Source organism: Barbus barbus, assembly GCF_936440315.1.
Source record: "Barbus barbus genome assembly, chromosome: 34".
NCBI lineage: Eukaryota > Metazoa > Chordata > Actinopteri > Cypriniformes > Cyprinidae > Barbus > Barbus barbus.
Genome location: NC_136762.1, coordinates 926543 through 946018, shown reverse-complemented (window position 1 = coordinate 946018; position 19476 = coordinate 926543). Strand labels below are relative to the sequence as shown.

Here is a 19476-nt window from a genome sequence, read left to right as displayed (position 1 = left end):
TGTCTCCTCGTCCACCACCATATAGATATATATCCAACTTTATATATAGATCTGTGTGATAATATAGCTGATAGCTGTGATAATTAGGATCAGAATTATTTAATAATATTATATTAAATACTAGACCGTTTCCAGATGAGATTAGTGTTTGTGTGTGTCTGTGGTTCAGGGTCGACTGACTGATGGGAAGGGCAAGCTGATCGAGTGTAAAGATGCCATCTTCATCATGACGTCTAATGCAGCTAGTGATGAAATTGCCCAGCATGCATTGCAGCTGAGACAGGAAGCTCAGGAGCAGAGCCGCCGGCGTCTAGCTGAGAATCTGGGTGAGCAATTACACCTGACATTTAACTTTACATTTACAAGAAAGTCATGCTTGATGACCTGCTTCTGTTCCTGCAGAAGATATTCAGAAGAGCGAGAAGATCACTATCTCCAACACGTTCAAAGAGCAGGTGATCCGCCCTATCCTGAAGGTAATCCACAATCCTCGTGTTTCTCTCACCGGAGCTCAGTGATTGGTTGCTGATGTGTCATCGGATGATCTGATTGGTGCTTACAGGCTCATTTCCGACGGGACGAGTTTCTGGGGAGGATCAACGAGATCGTTTACTTTCTTCCGTTCTGTCACTCTGAACTCATTCTGCTGGTCAGCAAAGAGCTCAACTACTGGGCCAAGAAGGTGAAGACACATGAAACACAGAAACCAGCCAATCCTGTGACTTTAAACACGCACACACACACACCGGGATCAATAGTAGCCTGCTGCTCTGACGACTGTAATCATATTAGTGAAGTTAACATGTGGTCTATTCATAAATATTTAAATACATATAAAACTTAATATCTGTCAGGCGTCTGCCTGCAGGGACAAACACGCTTGTTCAAGACCTTCAGTCATACATCTGTGTGTGTGTGTGTGTGTGCGCGTGTGTGTGCATCTGTGTGTCTGTCTGTGTGTGTGTGTGTGTGTGCATCTGTGTGTCTGTCTGTGTGTGTGTGTGTGTGTGTGTGCGCGCGTGTGTGTGTGCATCTGTGTGTCTGTCTGTGTGTGTGTGTGTGTGTGTGTGTTGTTTGAAATGTTTATACCAGCATAAAAATCTACATGATCTGATGTGTTACAGTGACAAAAACAACAAGCTTTGTGTTAAACAACATGTTATTTGATATCAATAGTATTATAAATGAGATAATTTACTTTTATAATATAATTCTAAATATATTATAAATTATAATTAATTACGAAATGAGTATAGGCTATATATATATATATATATATATATATATATATATATATATATATATATATTTACACTATACATGTATAGTAATTATATAATATTAAAAAGTATGTGTATAAATATAATGCTATTACAATTATCACATTATAATAACAATTTTTATTATATAATTTTGCATTTATTATAAATTATAATTAAGTAGGATTCAAATTACTATATATATATATATATATATATATATATATATATATATATATATATATACACACATGCACTCACAGTTTTAATACGTTATTATATATATATATATAATTTTTTATTATTAGAATTATGATAAAAAATATTACAAATAATATTATATTTAATAGGAGTTATTTTGTTTTGATGTATTTGTTTCAGGCCAAGCAGAGACACAACATCACGCTGCTGTGGGAGCGTCCCGTGTTAGAGCTGCTGGTGGGAGGCTATAACCTGCATTACGGAGCGCGCTCCATCAAACACGAGGTGCTCATCAATACCTGCTAATCACTGATCAATACCAGCAGTCAGGAGATTAACTGAGCTTCAGAATCCGGAACAACACTGATAATCAGAAATCAGCATATTAGAATGATTTCTGCCACACCCACATCTCATCATCCAATCAAGAACTGCTGCACAGAACCAAGTCCCGCCCTACATTTGTTTCTTTGTTTCACTTGGATGCAGATGTGATGCTGCTTCTGTTACATTGTAACGTTAAACAAACCAGTTTACTGTGGTGTTGTGTGTTTAGAAGAATTTAATGGGGAAGATATGCAACTTTATATATATTTAGCTTTTATGCTCCAGGGTCACATATTAGATGTTCTGTTTGTTGTTTGTTTAGGTGGAGCGGCGGGTGGTGAATCAGCTGGCCGCTGCGTACGAACAGGACCTGCTTCCGAAGGGCTGTACGCTGCGTCTGACCGTCGACGGAGCACAAGAGAAGGATGGAGCTCCAGCTCTGCGTCTGGAGGTGGTGGGTGAAGACAGCACCGCCCGAAAACTGGACATCCGTCCGCCGCTGAACCCTGAGGACGTGACACACACCCACCGGCATCACTGAGACTCACAGACGGTGTTTGTCTGCTAACACACACATCAGATTATTGACAGAAACATAAAAATGACGTATGCAGACATACCCGTAGCATTAATAACACACATAAATCACAGCAGCTTTATGATGTTTGTAATAATGCAGATCTCCATCACGCTTCCAGAGACATATAGATAGATGTGTGCGTTTATAGAAGTTAAAATATATAAGAGAAAGTCATGTGATCACTAATGTTCTTTGTTTTCACCAGCTAAACTCGTTCATCAAAGTGTATTATTTTAAAACAAATATTTTTGAGTTTTGGATTAAATTGTTAATATGAAATCTAAATGGAGATATGTTTTTGTGATTGTAAATTATTCATCAGCTTTATTCCAAAGAAAAACCATAAATATTCTAAATATTAAATAATTATTATATTATTCTAAAATATTCTAAATATTATTATATTACTAATTATATATATATATATATATATATATATATAAAACATATTATACAATTTATTCATGTTAATTAATGTTAATTTTGACATTTGCTAATACATTATTCAAATTAAAATGTGTTATTATTTAATGCAAATAACGAGCAAATAACGAGCAATTGTATTTGGTTACATTTTATTTTATTGTGTACTCATGCATTTAAATACTAAGTAATATTAATTAACTGCATATATATAACCTATATGCTTAGGGTTAGGTTTAGGTCTAGTTGCGTGTAATTATGCATAATTTATTGTTATTACTATAGTAAGTACATGAAATGTGAACAAGTGTGACCTTGTATTTTTATTTACTAACATTAACAAAAATTGAAAATCTAAAGTATATATTGCTCACTGTTAATTCATGTTAATAGATTAACTAAAGTTAGCGAAGACCTTATTGTAAAATGATACTGAAAAATGTCTTCATAATCTGAATCACAGTCTAAAACACTGTTTCTGTTCATCTGACGTCATTGATCATGTCATTCACATCAGTTTCCTCATGGAGAAAATAAATCAGTCCTGCTCTGCATTTTGTCTTAAAAATTGAGTTAAACTTTAAATCTATGTAAAGTTACGGAAGCAAAATTGGTTGGCATGTTGATTTTAACCACAAAAAAACCCAGTTTCTTATGATTCAAGTGTTTAGAAGAGAAACTGCATCGATAAAGTCCAGAAACATGAGGATCTTCAGGTGCTTTTGTGTAAAACATCAGTGTTTTGTGTTTCTTGCAGGTTCACTCATTTACATGTTTAACTGCAAACCAAGTTATTATTTTATTATTCTTGTACACAAAGCTAAATAAAGCTGAGAAGGTCAAATCTCTCTCGACTGACGGCTGTTGTTTGACCAGGTTTAGTTGAGGAATGTCGGGATCTCTGTGGGTCGTAGTCAAACACATGAACATACAAGAAACATGCAGCGGGAATGTGTTTAAAAATGTGTGTGTGTGTGTGTGTGAGCGAGTGATGCAGGAGGAGGAATGCATCACACATTCCTCCTTTTCTCTGCATCCTTCTTTACACATGTAGGGATTCAGTCTCTTCCTGTGGGGATGAAATTAGCATCGTAAAACACAGCCCTGCTGCCCGCCGGACCTCCCACAACACACACTCAATACAAAGTGTGTGTGTGTGTGTGTGTTGCAGTTGGCAAAACTTTGGTCAGTCCTTTCAATGATTACAAACTTCAATGATTTCAGTGCTTTTGCAGTATTTTGAATGCTTCATTAATGTCCGTCTTCTCATATCAGAATCATTCACTGGAGTCTCTTGAGGAACTGCAGGTTGTTTGGGGTTTGTTTATTTTGATTTAATTTTATCTGCTGTTTTCTTTTTATGGATGAAAACAAAACATGAAGTGATATGAGTCCCTGCAGCACAAAAGCAGTCATGAGTAACACAGGTATATTTGTAGCAATAGACAACAATACATTGTATGGATCAAAATTATACATTTCTCTTTTATGCCAAAAATCATTAGGATATTAAGATCATGTTTCATGAAGATATTTAGTAAATTTCCTACCGTAAATATATCAAAACTTCATTTTTGATTAGTAATATGCATTGCTAAGAACTTCATTTGAACAACTTTAAAGGAGATTTTCTCAATATTTAGATTTTTCTGCTCCCTCAGATTCCAGATTTTAAAATATTGTCCTATCATAACAAACCATACATCAATGGAAAGATTATTTAGATGATTTATAAATCTCAATTTTATAAAACTGACCCCAACTGGTTTTGTGCTCCAGGGTCACATTTGATCTGAGTAATGACTGTTTTGTCTTTGAGAGCTGCTTTACAGCAGAATCTGAATTTGTGTCGTATTTGATGAGGTTTACAGCATTGATTCTGTTATTTTCCCATTTATTAATGTAAAGCTGCTTTAAAATAATCTGTACTGTATAAAGCTCTGTAGAAATAAAGGGGCCTTGATTTAAGACCAAAATTAAATGTAAACTGGGTAACACTTTATTTTATACACACATTACATGTGCTTACTATAGAAATAACATTCAGTTATGCATAATTACATGTAACTAACTCCTCATCCTAACCATAACCATACAGCAAATACATGCAGTTAATTAATATTACTCAGTACTTAAGCGTATAATTACACTGTAACAAGGACACCGTAAAATAAAGTGTAACCTCAAGTGAATGCATGAGATACACAGAAGTAAAACAGCAAATGTTTATTTGAAGGGAAGGAATGAGTTCAGAGGTGTGTTTGAGAAGATGCTGCAGCAGCAGATCTCATGTTACTGAGAGAATCTCCTCCAGCCTCTAAAACAGTCCAATTCAATTATACACCGAGAGAGAGAGACAGACAGCTTTCATTACTGTCTCACACACACACACACACACACTCGTGGCAATGCCTGTGTGTGTGTAATGATGATCCTCTATCAGAGTCTGAACTGATCCGACACACACACACACACACACACACACACACAGCCGTGAACGTCTCGTCCATTAACGTGTGTGTCCATGTCTTTTAACGGCTGCTGCTCTCTCTCTTCTCTCTTCTCCTCGAGTCCCAGCGGACAAACCTGCAGGAACACAGAGAATTATTGATTTATCATTTACAGTCCTGTAGCTCTGCATCTGAGAGATGAGAAATTACACTGAGAGACAGACAGATAGAGAACCTTCTCACATTCATTCAGAATTATAATAACCTTCTCTAAACATTAGCACAAAAACATGGTTATTTCTGAAACATTTCAGTTGTTTAGTTGCTACTGCTTTCAGAGAACATTCAAATGTAACTTTCCCATAATGTTTGCACAATGTGATGTTCCCGTTTGAATAACAAAGAAAAAAAACATTCAATAAAAGGATGTTTTGAGCGTTCAGAACATTCAGAAATAATGTTTCATAACTTCATCAGCAACATTTTTGTTAAATAATAGCCTAGAGAGAGAGAGAGCTCTTAAAAATGTGTGATTTTGACAAGAGACAATTTGTCAATTTGATTTATTCTTTCATGTGTAATGTTTGAATATTGCTTGATGTGAATTCTTTCTGCTCCAGAACTCGAGTTATTTATGATGCATCTGGAGCGCTAGAGTTCAGTCTTGTGTTTCGTCTACACGACTCTACAGAATCATATATAGCCTAGTTTTAGCGTGCATTCTTCAGTGCATTTCATTTCATCTTCACCGATTCGTTCCTCATCCCAAGTCGTCACATATTGACGCTTTGGTTTTGGCGTCGCTTTTTGACGCTCAAGGTACCCCTTTAGCGTCACTTTTCGACGTGAAGGGAAGGTAATTTTTCGGCGTCGATATGCTAACGCGCTATTGGGAATTTTATCGTCATAATAAGGTTGCCGTTATTGCATATATGTAGAGGTGTGTTTTTTGAATGTAAACAGTCAAAATAGTGACTTACCCAACCCCTGCCCCTAAACCTACCATCTGTGAAGAAAACGCAAGATATAGGAGGCAGATGCAAGTACTGGCGTAATTTATTTAAAAATGATTAATATATGCTAAGTGTTTCCTATTTAAAAAAATTACCTTCCCTTCACGTCGAAAAGTGACGCGAAAGGGGTACCTTGAGCATCAAAAAGCGACGCAAAAACCAAGCGTCAATATGTGACGAGTTGGGATGAGACTATGTTAGTTTGAAGCGCTGTGTTGCGAGCCTGCGGATGCGTTCATGCTAAATCAGTTTCATGAAAGCAATAGGACACTTACTGCGTAATGTCTGAGCACATATGCGCAGTGGAGTGCATTAGTGTTTGAGGGCGGATATAATATCAGGTGTCTGTTACCTGCTGCTGTAACTGAACGCTACTGTTCCCATCATTCCTTCCCCGTGATATTTCAACAAGAACATCTGTGCGCCGCACATGTCCAGAAACAGCACTGGAACCGTGACGCGCCACAGTCGTTCCTCTCAGATGAACGTAAGAGGGAAATAAAAGAGCCCTAAAAGCGCAAGCAGCTTCTCTTCTGTCTTCTGTCTCTTTTTTGAAAGACTAGGGGAAAAATCCATTCTGCCTAATTCAAAGCTTGCTCTGGGACAGCTCGCGTGGCAGATTGCCGGCTAATTAGTTTAGAGGAGAGTGTAATTTGATTAAGTTTGCACAGGTCCCGCGCAGCGCCGGTTGTGTCGGGCTCTGAGCGCGCGGGGCCCCGGAGCCCTGATCTGATTAACGCTTCTGTCCATTACAGCCTCTCCAGCTGCTGCCACAACACACACACACACACTCCAGCAGAAACACACACACACACACTCCAGCAGAAACACACACAACACACACACACTCCAGCAGAAACACACACAACACACACACACTCCAGCAGAAACACACACACACACACGTTGGTTTTTGTGGTTTATGGGGACTCTCCATAGGCGTAATGGTTTTTATACTGAACAAACTGTGTGTGCTATTGCCCTACACCAACCCTACACCTAAACGTAGCCCTCACAGGAGACTTTGTGCATTTTTAGATTTTCAAAAAAACACCATTTAGTATGTTTTTTAAGCCTTTTGAATTACGGGGACATAGGCAGTGTCCTCATAAACCACCTTCATATTGTAATACCTCTGTCATACCCATGTCATTATACACATTTGTGTCCTCATAAACCACATAAACATGCACACACACACACACACACACACACACACACTCACTCACACACACACACACACACACACGTACAAACACACAACACACTCCATCAGCAACCACTGAATATGACGCTATTTTTGATGTTTCATAAACATGCATCAGTAGGAAAATGGCTCTTTTTTCTGTTTGTTTAACAAAAATGTATGTAAACGTTCTTTAGTCAAAAAAAAAAGCCTCATATTTAATATACAACGAAGTCCTGTTTGGTTTTGTCTAATGTTTGATGTATTTCATAATATTCTAACATAGGCCTGTATATGTATTGGTTTATTAGACACTTTTGTGATTATTGAAATTAATCGATTCAAAGCGTCTGGGGAAAATAAAAATCGTACAATTATGCATGTTAGAGAATAGTTGATATGGTAGTTATATGGTCAGATTCAGTTCCAGGAGGTTTATTTCTGATAAATGCGTATATAGGAAATAAAAGAATGCATTAGTGCCACTGAACAGAACTAAAGGTCTTTCTGGATTATTTACTTAATAAACGCAGTTCGTCAGTAACCTTCGATGGTTTTTGGGGCGCGCAATTTGTTTTTGAAGATACTAATTTAATAATTGTTAAATTATTTGAATTTTTTTCTCATGAAAGTTCTTCTCATAGAAGAACAATTTTTGGTTCCCGAGAGAGCGTTTGAGTGATCAGTTCTTAAAACAACCATTTTTATTAATGTGAAGAACATTTAAATAAGAACCACCTTCTAGTATAAAGAACCTTTTGTGCAATGCATGTTAAAAGTTCTCAATGGAACCATCGATGCCAGTAAAGAACGTTTACTTTCTAGAGTGTTATATTGTTATCATTCATGTGGACAGAACAGACTATATTGCTAATTATTTATTGCCCGTTTTATGTCTTTACATAGAAGAGACGTTAATAAATGCGTGTCTGCAGATGATTTGAACAGTTTCCTTCATCTCAAACACGGGATCTGGAGGGTGTAAATCTGGCCTGAAACTGTTTCTGTGGTGTATTTGCAGAGGCGAATCAGGAGTCGGGTGTGTGTTTGCTGGAGAAGTGTAAAGCATTGCACACACACCCGCTAATCTCTTCAAAGCCTCGCGCTCGCATCTGACTTTCAAATCCGAGTGTTTGTCTTGAAAATGGGCTCTAATCCCGACCCGATCCGACCCGACCCGACCCGACCAGACCGGCACCTTTAAAATTCATTGGCGATTAACGGAAACAGTAACGAGGCTCTTTCTCATTCATGGCGCTTGTGTAAATAACAGACGGGGGTCTGCGAGAGATGCTGTGATTGACAGGTGAGAGCTGTGATTGACAGCTCCGTGCTTTTCATTTTTTAAAGCGCGAGTGGATTCTGGCATGCGCGCTGGTGATCGATAGTTAGCCTACACTAACCAGTGCACTTACTGCACTCACTTACTAAGATCCATTCATTTAGCCATAGTTTTAAAACACTCATATTTTGCTTTGCCATCACAAAAAAAGGTATTTTCCGAGCACGAAATAAATAAAGAAATGAAAAGCGGGGGGACTAATTGAATTGTGTTTGGGTTGGTTTGGTTTGGCTGACAGTAATCGCATCCGATGGTCGGGCCATTAAAGCGAGGCGCGCGTCTCCCGGTGACCGATCACTGCTGAATGCAGATTGAGCTAATGAGAGAGAGAGATTGATGAGAGAGAGAGAGGATGAAGGATCGGGATCGGATGAGACGCGACGCATGGCTCCGGTGACCCGTCTGAAAGCGGGTGGCACCAGAGAAAACCACGCGTCTTTATGGTTTCCATGCGAATTACGGGTCTAAACGACACCAAACATATGCTATTCAGTACAAACAACCCGATCTCATGAAAGTGCGTATCAATAGCACGAGTTTGTTTCGATTTGGCGTAGTAAATGGACTTTGGCGTGCATATGATACGCGATGGGTATGGATTAAATGCGTATCATATGCACGCGAGAGCTGAGTATTATGGGCACGCCAAAGTCCATTTCTGCGCATCAGCAGCACGATTTTCTGTTTGTATTTGGCGTACTATTTATTCGCATTTTCACGAGACTTAAATGTATAATTACACTGTAACAAGGACACCTTAAAATAAAATGTAACACTATTTTAAGGTGTCTTTGTTACACGTTACATGTACTTACTATTATAATAACAATACATTATGCATAATTACATGCAAGTAACCCCAACCCTAGTAAATAGCCTACATATAGTTAATTAATATTACTCCGTACTTAAATGTATAATTACACTGTAACAAGGACACCTTCAAATAAAGTGTAACCTCGTTGTATTTTGTGGTAACACTTTACAGTAAGGTTCCATTAGTTAGTGTATTAACTATGATGAACGAACAACGAACAATACATTTATTACACTGTTTATTAATAAAGTCATTCATTGTTAGTTCACAGTGCCTTAACTAATATTCACAATCACAACTTTTGATTTTAATAAAGCATTAGTAAATGTTGAAATTAACATCAACTAAGATTAATAAATGCTGAAGTATTGTTCATACTTGGTTCATGTTAACTAATAAACCTTATTCTTATCTTTATTTATTTTATTATAAGGTATTTTTTTATTATAATACAATTAAAATGGATCCATTATACATATATGGTGGATCTATTTTAAATGTATGACTATAAACTCTTCCCCCTATATATATATACTGACCTGCCGAGTGTCATTAGTGCATATTATACAATTATAATTAATATCTAATATTAATAAATCAACACATTATAATAAACATATAATTATTAATTATGCATATATCCATTAATCAAATTAAGTTTAATATAATACATTGTCCGTTTCTATTATGTCTTATATTTCATTACACAATCTAAAATGCCAAATTAACGGTGACTTGATTTGCAAGTAGTCCATTTAATTAATTCGTTTCTGCTTTTGTTTATTTGTGTTTTTTCTTTGCTTTATTTTATTGGTATTTGTTTAATAACATTATATTCTAATATCTGTTCATTTGCACGCTATATTTCAGGTTTGCTTTGAATAAATCTTTGAAGGCCTGAGCGAGATGCTGAGCTCCTCTCTCTCAGGTGTTCACGGAGATGCTGAAGGCTTCACTCGGGATCCGTGGTGACTTGTTGCAGGCGTGCGTTTATCGTCGCGTCCCGGTGCAGACGTTAATCCGCGCGGATGATGCGCATGATGCGGCCGCTGATGGATGGAGTCTGAAGGGCGCGTCAGCTCCGCCACCGCCGCGCAACAGAAATCAGCCAAATGCGCCGTGACGCGCCGCGCCGCTCCGCTCCGGGATAACCGCGCAGATTCCCGCTGCTTGCAGGGTCAGAAGTCAAAGGAACACCTGAAACGAATCCGTGTTCCTTGACACATATGTGACCCTGGAGCACAAAACCAGTCATAAGGGTCAATTTTGGGAAATTTATGCATCGTCTGAAAGCTGAGTAAATAATCTTTCCATTGATGTATGGTTTGTTATGATAGGACAATATTTGTCTGAGATACAACTATTTGAAAATCTGGAATCTGAGGGAGCAAAAAAATCGAAATATTGAGAAAATCTCCTTTAAAGTTGTTCAAATGAAGTTCTTAGCAATGCATATTACTAATCAAAAATGAAGTTTTGATATATTTACGGTAGGAAATTTACAAAATATCTTCATGGAACATGATCTTAATATCCTAATGATTTTTGGCATAAAAGAAAAATGTATAATTTTGATCCATATGTATTGTTGGCTATTGCTCCAAATATACCTGTGTTACTGATGACTGCTTTTGTGCTGCAGGGACACATATGGCCAAAATATGGCGCATTTACATACAAATGCCTTTTGTCCCTAATTTGATAACAGGTTTCCTGTTTAATGCGATTATTATAGCATAATTTTGAATGTGATTTTTTAGGTAACTCTTTATTTTGATAGTCCACTTTAGACATTCTACTAACAGTAAGTAACTTTACAAGTACATGCCAACTTATTCTACTAACCCTAAACCCATAACAGTCTACTCTGAGAGTTAGTACACATGTAGTTGCAAAGTTACTTATAGTTAGTAGAATGTCTAAAGTGGTCTATCAAAATAAAGTGTAACCGATTTTTATGTTAAAGGTTAATTGTTGTTTGATTAAATATTAGGAATTCATAAAGAAGCAAAGTGATCATGTAAACAAAGATAATGTGGCTATAACTGCATGGATAATTTCCGTCTAATTATTTTTTAATGTGTTTTTTTATTTTGGAGGAGGGAGTTTTCGTGGGTGCATCACATTTAACTCTCAGATCAAATGATTTCTGGAGATTTGTGGTGTGTAATAGTGACTGACAGCAAACAGATGCGCGTGATCGTGAGCAGCAGGTTTCCTTCAAGAGACGCGCGCGTCCTTTCTGATGAAAACACGGCGAATAAACGAACAAAAGGAACGCGACATTCATTCAAATTTCATCTGAACTCACGTTTATTTGATTTTATTCAGCGTCTAAAGTCTACATGTGTCTGTCCCTGATCAACTCGCGTGCGGTCTTAAATAAAGGCCATTATTCCTGCAATCAAATTAAACTTCATCTCACACTATACCAACCAGAGCCACATTAAAGATAAAACAGTCCCACAATTCATTTAGCGTGAGCTAGAATGCGTCTGCTCTCGAAAACTCGCCCATTCTCGCCCTAATGACATTAGTCTTAATAGCCATTAATAGTCATTTATTTAAAATGATATCTGCGCACGCTGAACGGAATACTCTTAAACATAAAGATGCTTCACGATGCCATAGAAGAACCTTTTTGGTCTAAATGAACCTTTAACATCTGAAGAACCTTTCTGTTTCACAAAAGCTTCTTTGTGGCGAAAGAAGGTTCTTCAGATTATAAAAAGCTAAGAAGAAACACTTTATTTTAAGGTGTCCTTGTTACACGTTACATGTACTTACTATTATAATAACAATAAATTGTTACTAAGCCTATAGTAATAGCTACATTAATATTACTCAGTACTTAAATGTATAACACTGTAACAATGGCAGTGTAACCTAACCTTTGACTCAATGGTTCTTTGTGGAACCAAAAATGGTTCTTCTATGGCATCGCTGTGAAGATCCTCTATTTTTAAGAGTGTAAACACAGAAAGAGGAGATTTGAAAGGAGCAAATATAAAGAAGGAAACTGACCATGATGATGGAAAGGGTTAACGCGGAGGTGCATTAGAGATGCATGGAGGAGCAGAGGGGAGGAGGCGTTCAGCGCTGAGACATTGTCATGCAAACAGAGACCACCGCCTCGCCATTGTCTCCCGGACACCAACTTTATTATAAACACACCGCGAGCCGCCCGCCGCAGCAGAGCACCGGAACACCGGCACCGAGAGACACGCGCTGGATACCGCGAGAAAGCCACGCGTTCCGCTGGAGTTTGACGCCGCAACCGGAGCTTTCGCGTCTCCGTCCGCGCTCCACATGTACAAAATGGATTACTCGTATCTGAACACGTATGACTCGTGCATGGCGGCGATGGAGGCGTCGGCGTACGCGGACTTTAACTCGTGCAGTCAGGCCAACACGTTCCAGTACAACCCGATCCGAACCGGCTTCAGCTCCAATCCGGGATGCGCTCCGCTCGGTTCCGCCAGCTGCACTCTGGGCGCGCTGAGGGAGCACCAGCCCGCGCCTTACAGCACAGGTAACACACACACACCACGCAAATCACACACAGTTAGATCAAAAAATGTCACACAGGAGCTTTAAACTCTTTATATATGTGACCCTGGAGCACAAAACCAGTCATAAAGGTCAATAATCTGAATAAATAATCTCTCCATTGATGTATGGTTTGTTAGGATCGGACAATATTTGTCTGAGATACAACTATTAGAAAATCTGGAATCTGAGGGAGCAAAAAAATCTAAATATTGAGAAAATCTCCTTTAAAGTTGTTCAAATGAAGTTCTTAGCAATGCATATTACTAATCAAAAATGAAGTTTTGATATATTTACGGTAGTAAATTTACAAAATATCTTCATGGAACATGATCTTAATATCCTAATGATTTTTGTCATAAAAGAGAAATGTATAATTTTGATCCATACAATGTATTGTTGTCTATTGCTACAAATATACCTGTGTTACTCATGACTGCTTCTGTGCTGCAGGGACTCATATACAGTGTGGCTTGTAAAATATAACAGGTATCAAATGATAAACGCATCCCTGAGTTCCAGAAATCCGTGAACAGGGGATCCACCTAAAACATTTTTTTTATTTTTTTTAATATAAATCTCATTTAATTATGAAATAAAGGAATACATTGTCTTTCAGATATGTATAGCAGAATACCCAGTTGCAAAGTCAAACTAGAATTCTAGTTTTAAGAGTTAAATGGGACTGAATTTAATTCATTTATGTTATATAATTTGACGCGCAAATTCATTTTAAAGTAATTAATTCAATTATGTCCCACAGATCTATAATTAAACAGAGCGTTTATTGGATATGAAAACGAGAAACGACTTCATCCTGTCTCGACTGATATTTCTGTGCGGTATATTATAGTCCAAATATAATTATTATATTCTCGGAATTTTCACAGAATTAGGAAGTCTATCATTTAAAAGTAAAAATGTATAATTTAATAATAGTAAAGTCTAAAAGTAGCCTGCTCTCATAAACTGACGCCACAAATATTATTTTTATACTTCATGGGACTGATTTTCTCGGCGCGCTTCTACAGAATAAAACGCAGAAAAACGCGATTCTGATTGTTTAAGAGAACATATATTTGTAAGCGATGTTATAAATAGGAGTTCATGTCTTTCTTTCTCTGCTCAAGCCTCTCATATTTCGCCACAAACCTCTCCTCTCATCTGTAATTCACTGATTCCTCTTTCAGTTCCGTACAAGTTCTTCTCGGACGCCTCCGGTCTGAACGAGAAGCGCAAGCAGCGGCGGATCCGCACGACCTTCACGAGTTCTCAGCTGAAGGAGCTGGAGCGGGTCTTCGCGGAGACGCATTACCCAGACATCTACACGCGTGAGGAGCTCGCGCTGAAGATCGACCTGACCGAGGCCCGGGTGCAAGTGAGTCTCCAGAGCTCCAGGACTGATTTCAGAAGCCTTTTTACTTTACTTTAAAAATGCGTTTCAGTGGCACGTTTCTCTGTTCCTATTCGGCGTGCTATTTATGCGCAGAAACTGACTTCGGCCTGCAGATGATACGCAGAAGGTTTAGGGGTTTGGGGTAGGTGTGTATTATATGCAAGCCAAAGTCCGTTTCCGCGTATAAATGCATGCAAAATACAAAAAAAAAAAATCGTGCTATTGATACGCTTTTTTTATTCGTATCAAAATATAACAAAACAAGTTGAATTTTGGCTGATTTGAATATCTGGGTCTCGCTTTTTTGCCTGCAGCGCTGTTCGCAGACGCTTCCAAATGTAATTAATTTATCTGATTTTATTAGATTGATTTATAGCATCTATAATCCGTCTGTGCTTTTAGAAATAAAGAGGGGTTTCGCAGCGATGCCATAGAAGAAACATTTCTGAGAAGCTTTCAGTATTTCAGCATTTTTTTCTTAGTGTGAATAACTTTTATTTTATATATATATATATATATATATATATTGTGATATGGAAAGGTTTCACGCTCTTAAAAATAAAGGCTCTTTATTGGCTTCGAACCTTCATCATCCATGGAACCACTAAAGAAAGATCGACGCCTTATAGATGCGCATTAATATCTCGAATGACGTTGTTGTCAGTAAATTAGTTCTTCATTTCCTCTTAAAGGAAGGTGCAGAAGTGTTTAGTCCAGCAGGAGAAATGACAAATCATTTGTCTTTAAGAAGAGAGATTTATGGAGGAACATCTCAGACCGAAAAAAAATATAATGCGATTAGAAGAGCAGTAACCAAATAATCACAACTGATAATGGGTTTATTAATGAGCCTAAATGACCAGTCTGATCTTAAATATGAATATTCTTCACAATGCTTTTTACTCTTCCAGAACTCACATTCAGACAGGCACATCCTTTCATTTTCTCTCGAAAGAGTTTCTTGGTGATAAGGTTGAATAAAAAGGTTTTTTAAATGATTGAGATGTTCTTCACACTAATTAAAAAGCATTCTTTTAAGAACTGATCACTGAAAGGTTTTTTAAGGAACCAAAAATGCTTTGTCTATGACATATTTTCGGAAAAAAAGGACTTTATTTTTTGGTGTAGATGCTCAAGAGAATTGTAACATCACTCTTCCTCAGGTTTGGTTCCAGAAGCGATGGCCATTGTTATTTTTATTTGTGAGGAGATGATTTAAAAAAGTCTTTTGTGGAATATAAAGGTTCCACACTCTTAATAATAAAGCTTCTTTGATTAGAACCTTTAACAACTATGGGATCTGTCCATTCCACAAAAGTTTCTTTATAGTGATATATTATATATTTTATATATTATTAATGTTATTTTTCTTTGGGGAACCAAAAATGGTTGTTCTATGGCATCAATGTTAAAACCCACCTTCTGAAACGTTATTTGAAAGAGTTTATAGTGGAAAACACTTCAAAATAAAGGTCTCAGGAGGGTGTTTTTGCAGCAATTTCATAGAAGACCCATTTTTGGTTCCCCAAAGAACCATTTAATGAACTGTTTTTTTTTCATAGTGAGAAGAACATTTTTCCACTATAAAGAATTTCAGGCAAAGGTTCCATGGATGTTAAAGGTTCTTCATGGAACCATCAACGCCAATCAAGAACCCTTTTTTTTTTTTAAGTGTGAAGGTTTTTTAGATGATTAAAATGTTCTTCAAAAATGGTTCTTTTAAGAACTGTTAAGCAGAAGGTTCTGTGAGGATGGTTCTTCTACAGCATGGCTGTGAAAACGCCCTTCATTTATCAGCGTTTGGTCAAGTCACCTTTATTTATATAGCATATTTATATAGCTTGGTGTAGATTCACATGCTCATGCTCGTCGCTCTTCCTCAGGTGTGGTTCCAGAATCTACCTTTTTTTCTTAGTTTAAATTTTTTTATATTCACTATAAAGAACTTGTCTTTTGGAATATAACGGTTAAAAATAAAAGTTATTTATTGGCATTCCGTAAAGAGCCTTTAAACATCCATGAAATCAATCCATTGCACAAAATATATTATTTATTGTGGAAAAAATGTTCTTCACACATTTGGAAAATGGTTCCTTAAAGAACTTTTCACTGAAAGGTTCTTCGGGGAACCAGAAATGGTTCTTCAGTGGCATCAATATTAAAATCCACTTTTGGAAACTTTATTTTTAAGAGTCTATGGTGGAAAAACACTAAAAAATAAAGGTCCTAAAAGACATTTTTGGTTCCCAAAGAATCTTCCAGTGACCAGTTCCTAAAAGAACCTTTTTTTTTAGTGTGAAGAACATTTTAATAATCTAAAGAATGTTTTTTCCACTAAACAAACTTGTGTGCATTAAAAGGTTTCATGGATTCTTCTTGGAACCACCAATGCCAACCAATACCCATTATTTTTAAGTGTGAAGCATTTTAAGATGTTCTTCAAAAATGGTTCTTTTAAGAACTATTCACTGGAAGGTTTTTTGGGGAACCAGAAATGGTTCTTCAATGGCATCAATATTAAAAACCACTTTTGGAAATTTTATTTTTAAAGTCTATAGTGGAAAAAACACTAAAAAAATAAAGGAAGGCATTTTTGGTTCCTAAAGAATCTTCCATGATCAGTTCATAACATTTTAATCATCTAAAGAACGCTTCTTCCATTATAAACAACGTTTAGTGCATTAAAAGGTTCCGTGGATGTTAAAGGTTCTTCTTGGAACCATCAATGCCAATCAAGAACCATCATTTTTAAGTGTGGAGGATTTTAAGATGTTCTTCAAAAATTCACTGGAAGGTTCTGTGAGGAACCACAAATGGTTCTTCTACAGCATGGCTGTGAAATGCCCTTTACACACTTTAAAATAAAAGTTCTTTATTGGCATTAATGTTCCACAAAGAACCTTTACCATCCATGGAACCTTTTCATTCCACAAAAGGTTCTTTACAGTGGAAAAAGGTTCTTTAGATTAATCAAATGTTCTTCACATTAAGAAAAAATGGTTCTTTTAAGAACTGTTCACTGAAAGGTTCTTTTGGGAACCAAAACTGGTGGCATCACTGTGAAAACCCCCTTTTGGAACCTTTATTCTTAAGAGTGTATTTTCTTTCTCAGGTTTGGTTCCAGAACCGACGCGCCAAGTTTCGTAAACAAGAACGCGCCGCCAACTCCAAAGGAGCAAATGCCGGCGCCAACGGCTCCGGCGGCAAGAAGTCGGGTGAGAACCGCTCTTCCTCTGAAGATGACGAGTCTAAAGAGTCGACCTGCAGCCCGACGCCTGATAGCACGGCGTCTCTGCCCGGCTCCGGGAACATGGGCAGCCCCGGGGCCAGCAGCCTCAGCCCCAGCCCGGTCTCAGGCTCCTCGGCTGCCTTCACCAACGCCTCCATCTCGCCCTCCATTCATCAGGGCCTCAAGAGCTCACCGTGGCCCAGCACCGTCCAGACCCAGGACCTGCTGAAGGCCTGGCAGCCGGTGGACAGTATGGCGTCCGGGCCCTTCGCGGGCGTTCTGTCCTCGTTCCACCGGAAACCCAACACAATTAAGACCAACCTGTTCTAGAGACTCCGCTTCGTGCATCTACTGCAAGTTCTGTTCTGTCAATTGATTTGCGTAGAGCTGGTCTCCTGGGCCCATATTCACAAAACATCTTAAGGCATCTAAAAGTAGCTCACAAATTATGCACTCTTAAAAATAAAGATGCTTCATGATGCCATAGAATAACTTTTTTGGTCTAAATGAACCTTTAACATTTGAAGAACCTTTCTGTTTGACAAAAGCTTATTTGTGGCAAAAGAAGGTTCTTCAGATTATAAAAAGGTAAGAAAGAGACGGTTGTTTAAAGAACCTTTGACTGAATGGTACCAAAAATGGTTCTTCTATGGCATTGCTGTGAAGAACCTTTTAAGCACCTTTATTTTTAAGAGTGTGGGCGTGTCAGTCCTAAATTTAGGACTTCTGAATCTAAGAGTACAGCGGTGGCCAAAATGATCAGAACACTAGTACTGTCAGCAGCTATAAACTGGTTTTAAGTCAGTTATTTCTATCTTTTGCTGTAGTGTGTCAGTAGGAAATATCAGTTTACATTTCCAAACATTCATTTAGCCATTAATTGTAATAATCCAGTGAGATTTTAGAGATCTGATCTGATCATCATCAGTCTGTCTGGAATGACATGAAGAAACAGAACAAACTGAGACTCTCAATCCAGAAGAACTGTGTCTCCAAGACGCTTCAAGAAACCTCCTGCAAAGCTACAGAGCTGTTAACAGTTTTAGACACAAATAATGTCAAAAATAATCCCATAAAGAGATTTCCTTTTTTGTTTTCATTAATCAGCTGGTGAAGAAGTAACAGCTGTTCTTGCGTCCAGTTTGGTTTTCTTTAATGTTTGCATTTTTGCTGTCAGCTATGATTATTCTACTCTGTTAATTAAAAGGCTGTTTATATGCCTATCCGCTAATTGTTTTTGAGAAGCACACATGTAAGAGGCTGACAATTAGCTGAACGTATACTTGTTTAATTAGTGACAATATTTCTATCTCTGAGAGAGACTATCAGCCAATCACTGTGTGCATAGTTAATTAGCATGCTGACAACCCCGCCCCCTTACGCTGAGCTGAAGACTTCTCTCTATTCATTAGTAAGAGTTTGTCTCAGCAGCTTTGAGAATAGGTTTTAAGAGAAAAATCTTTTTTACTGCTATTTAGGAGACCTCAGTGGTTTTGTGAATACGGGCCCTCGTGGTTAATTTAGAGTCATGTTGGCGCTTCTGATGTGTGTATGTCTGTGTAGTCCATTATTTGTGTTCATCAGGTCCGTTTCCTCTTAATTTGCTCTTAACACTGAAGAAACGCCCTATAGATTGACATCAACATCCCTTGAATAGTCAGTAAAAGAGTTCCTCATTTCCTCTTAAATGAAGATCCAGGAACG

General features: G+C 37.6%; 3 protein-coding genes across 4 annotated transcripts in view; 2 read left to right on the top strand and 1 right to left on the bottom strand.

Annotated features, from left to right (window-relative positions):
• Positions 1-2698, top strand: part of LOC306854574 (mitochondrial disaggregase-like) — a 48117-nt gene extending 45419 nt beyond the window's left edge. The window contains exons 12-16 of the mRNA XM_079392709.1: positions 170-326; positions 403-476; positions 563-682; positions 1641-1745; positions 2110-2698. Of these exons, the coding sequence (XP_079248835.1) occupies positions 170-326; positions 403-476; positions 563-682; positions 1641-1745; positions 2110-2328 (675 nt within the window). The 3' untranslated portion in view covers positions 2329-2698. The remainder of the gene's footprint in view (positions 1-169; positions 327-402; positions 477-562; positions 683-1640; positions 1746-2109) is intronic.
• LOC306854576 (transmembrane O-methyltransferase homolog) overlaps positions 1-19476 on the bottom strand; it is a gene marked incomplete at its 5' end in the record, with an annotated part of 605488 nt that overhangs the window by 499567 nt on the left and 86445 nt on the right. The gene's annotated exons all lie outside the window — the stretch shown is intronic.
• Positions 12908-18102, top strand: LOC306854220 (paired mesoderm homeobox protein 2A-like; the record flags this gene model as incomplete). Of its 2 annotated transcripts, none has more annotated exons than XM_079392055.1 (3): positions 12908-13130; positions 14338-14519; positions 17602-18102. In XM_079392055.1, 3 exons carry the CDS (start codon positions 12908-12910, stop codon positions 18100-18102), a joined length of 906 nt encoding a protein of 301 aa, XP_079248181.1. The 2 variants fall into 2 exon arrangements, with proteins under 2 accessions (XP_079248181.1, XP_079248182.1); XM_079392056.1 differs by having other exon boundaries at positions 14338-14525; positions 17656-18102.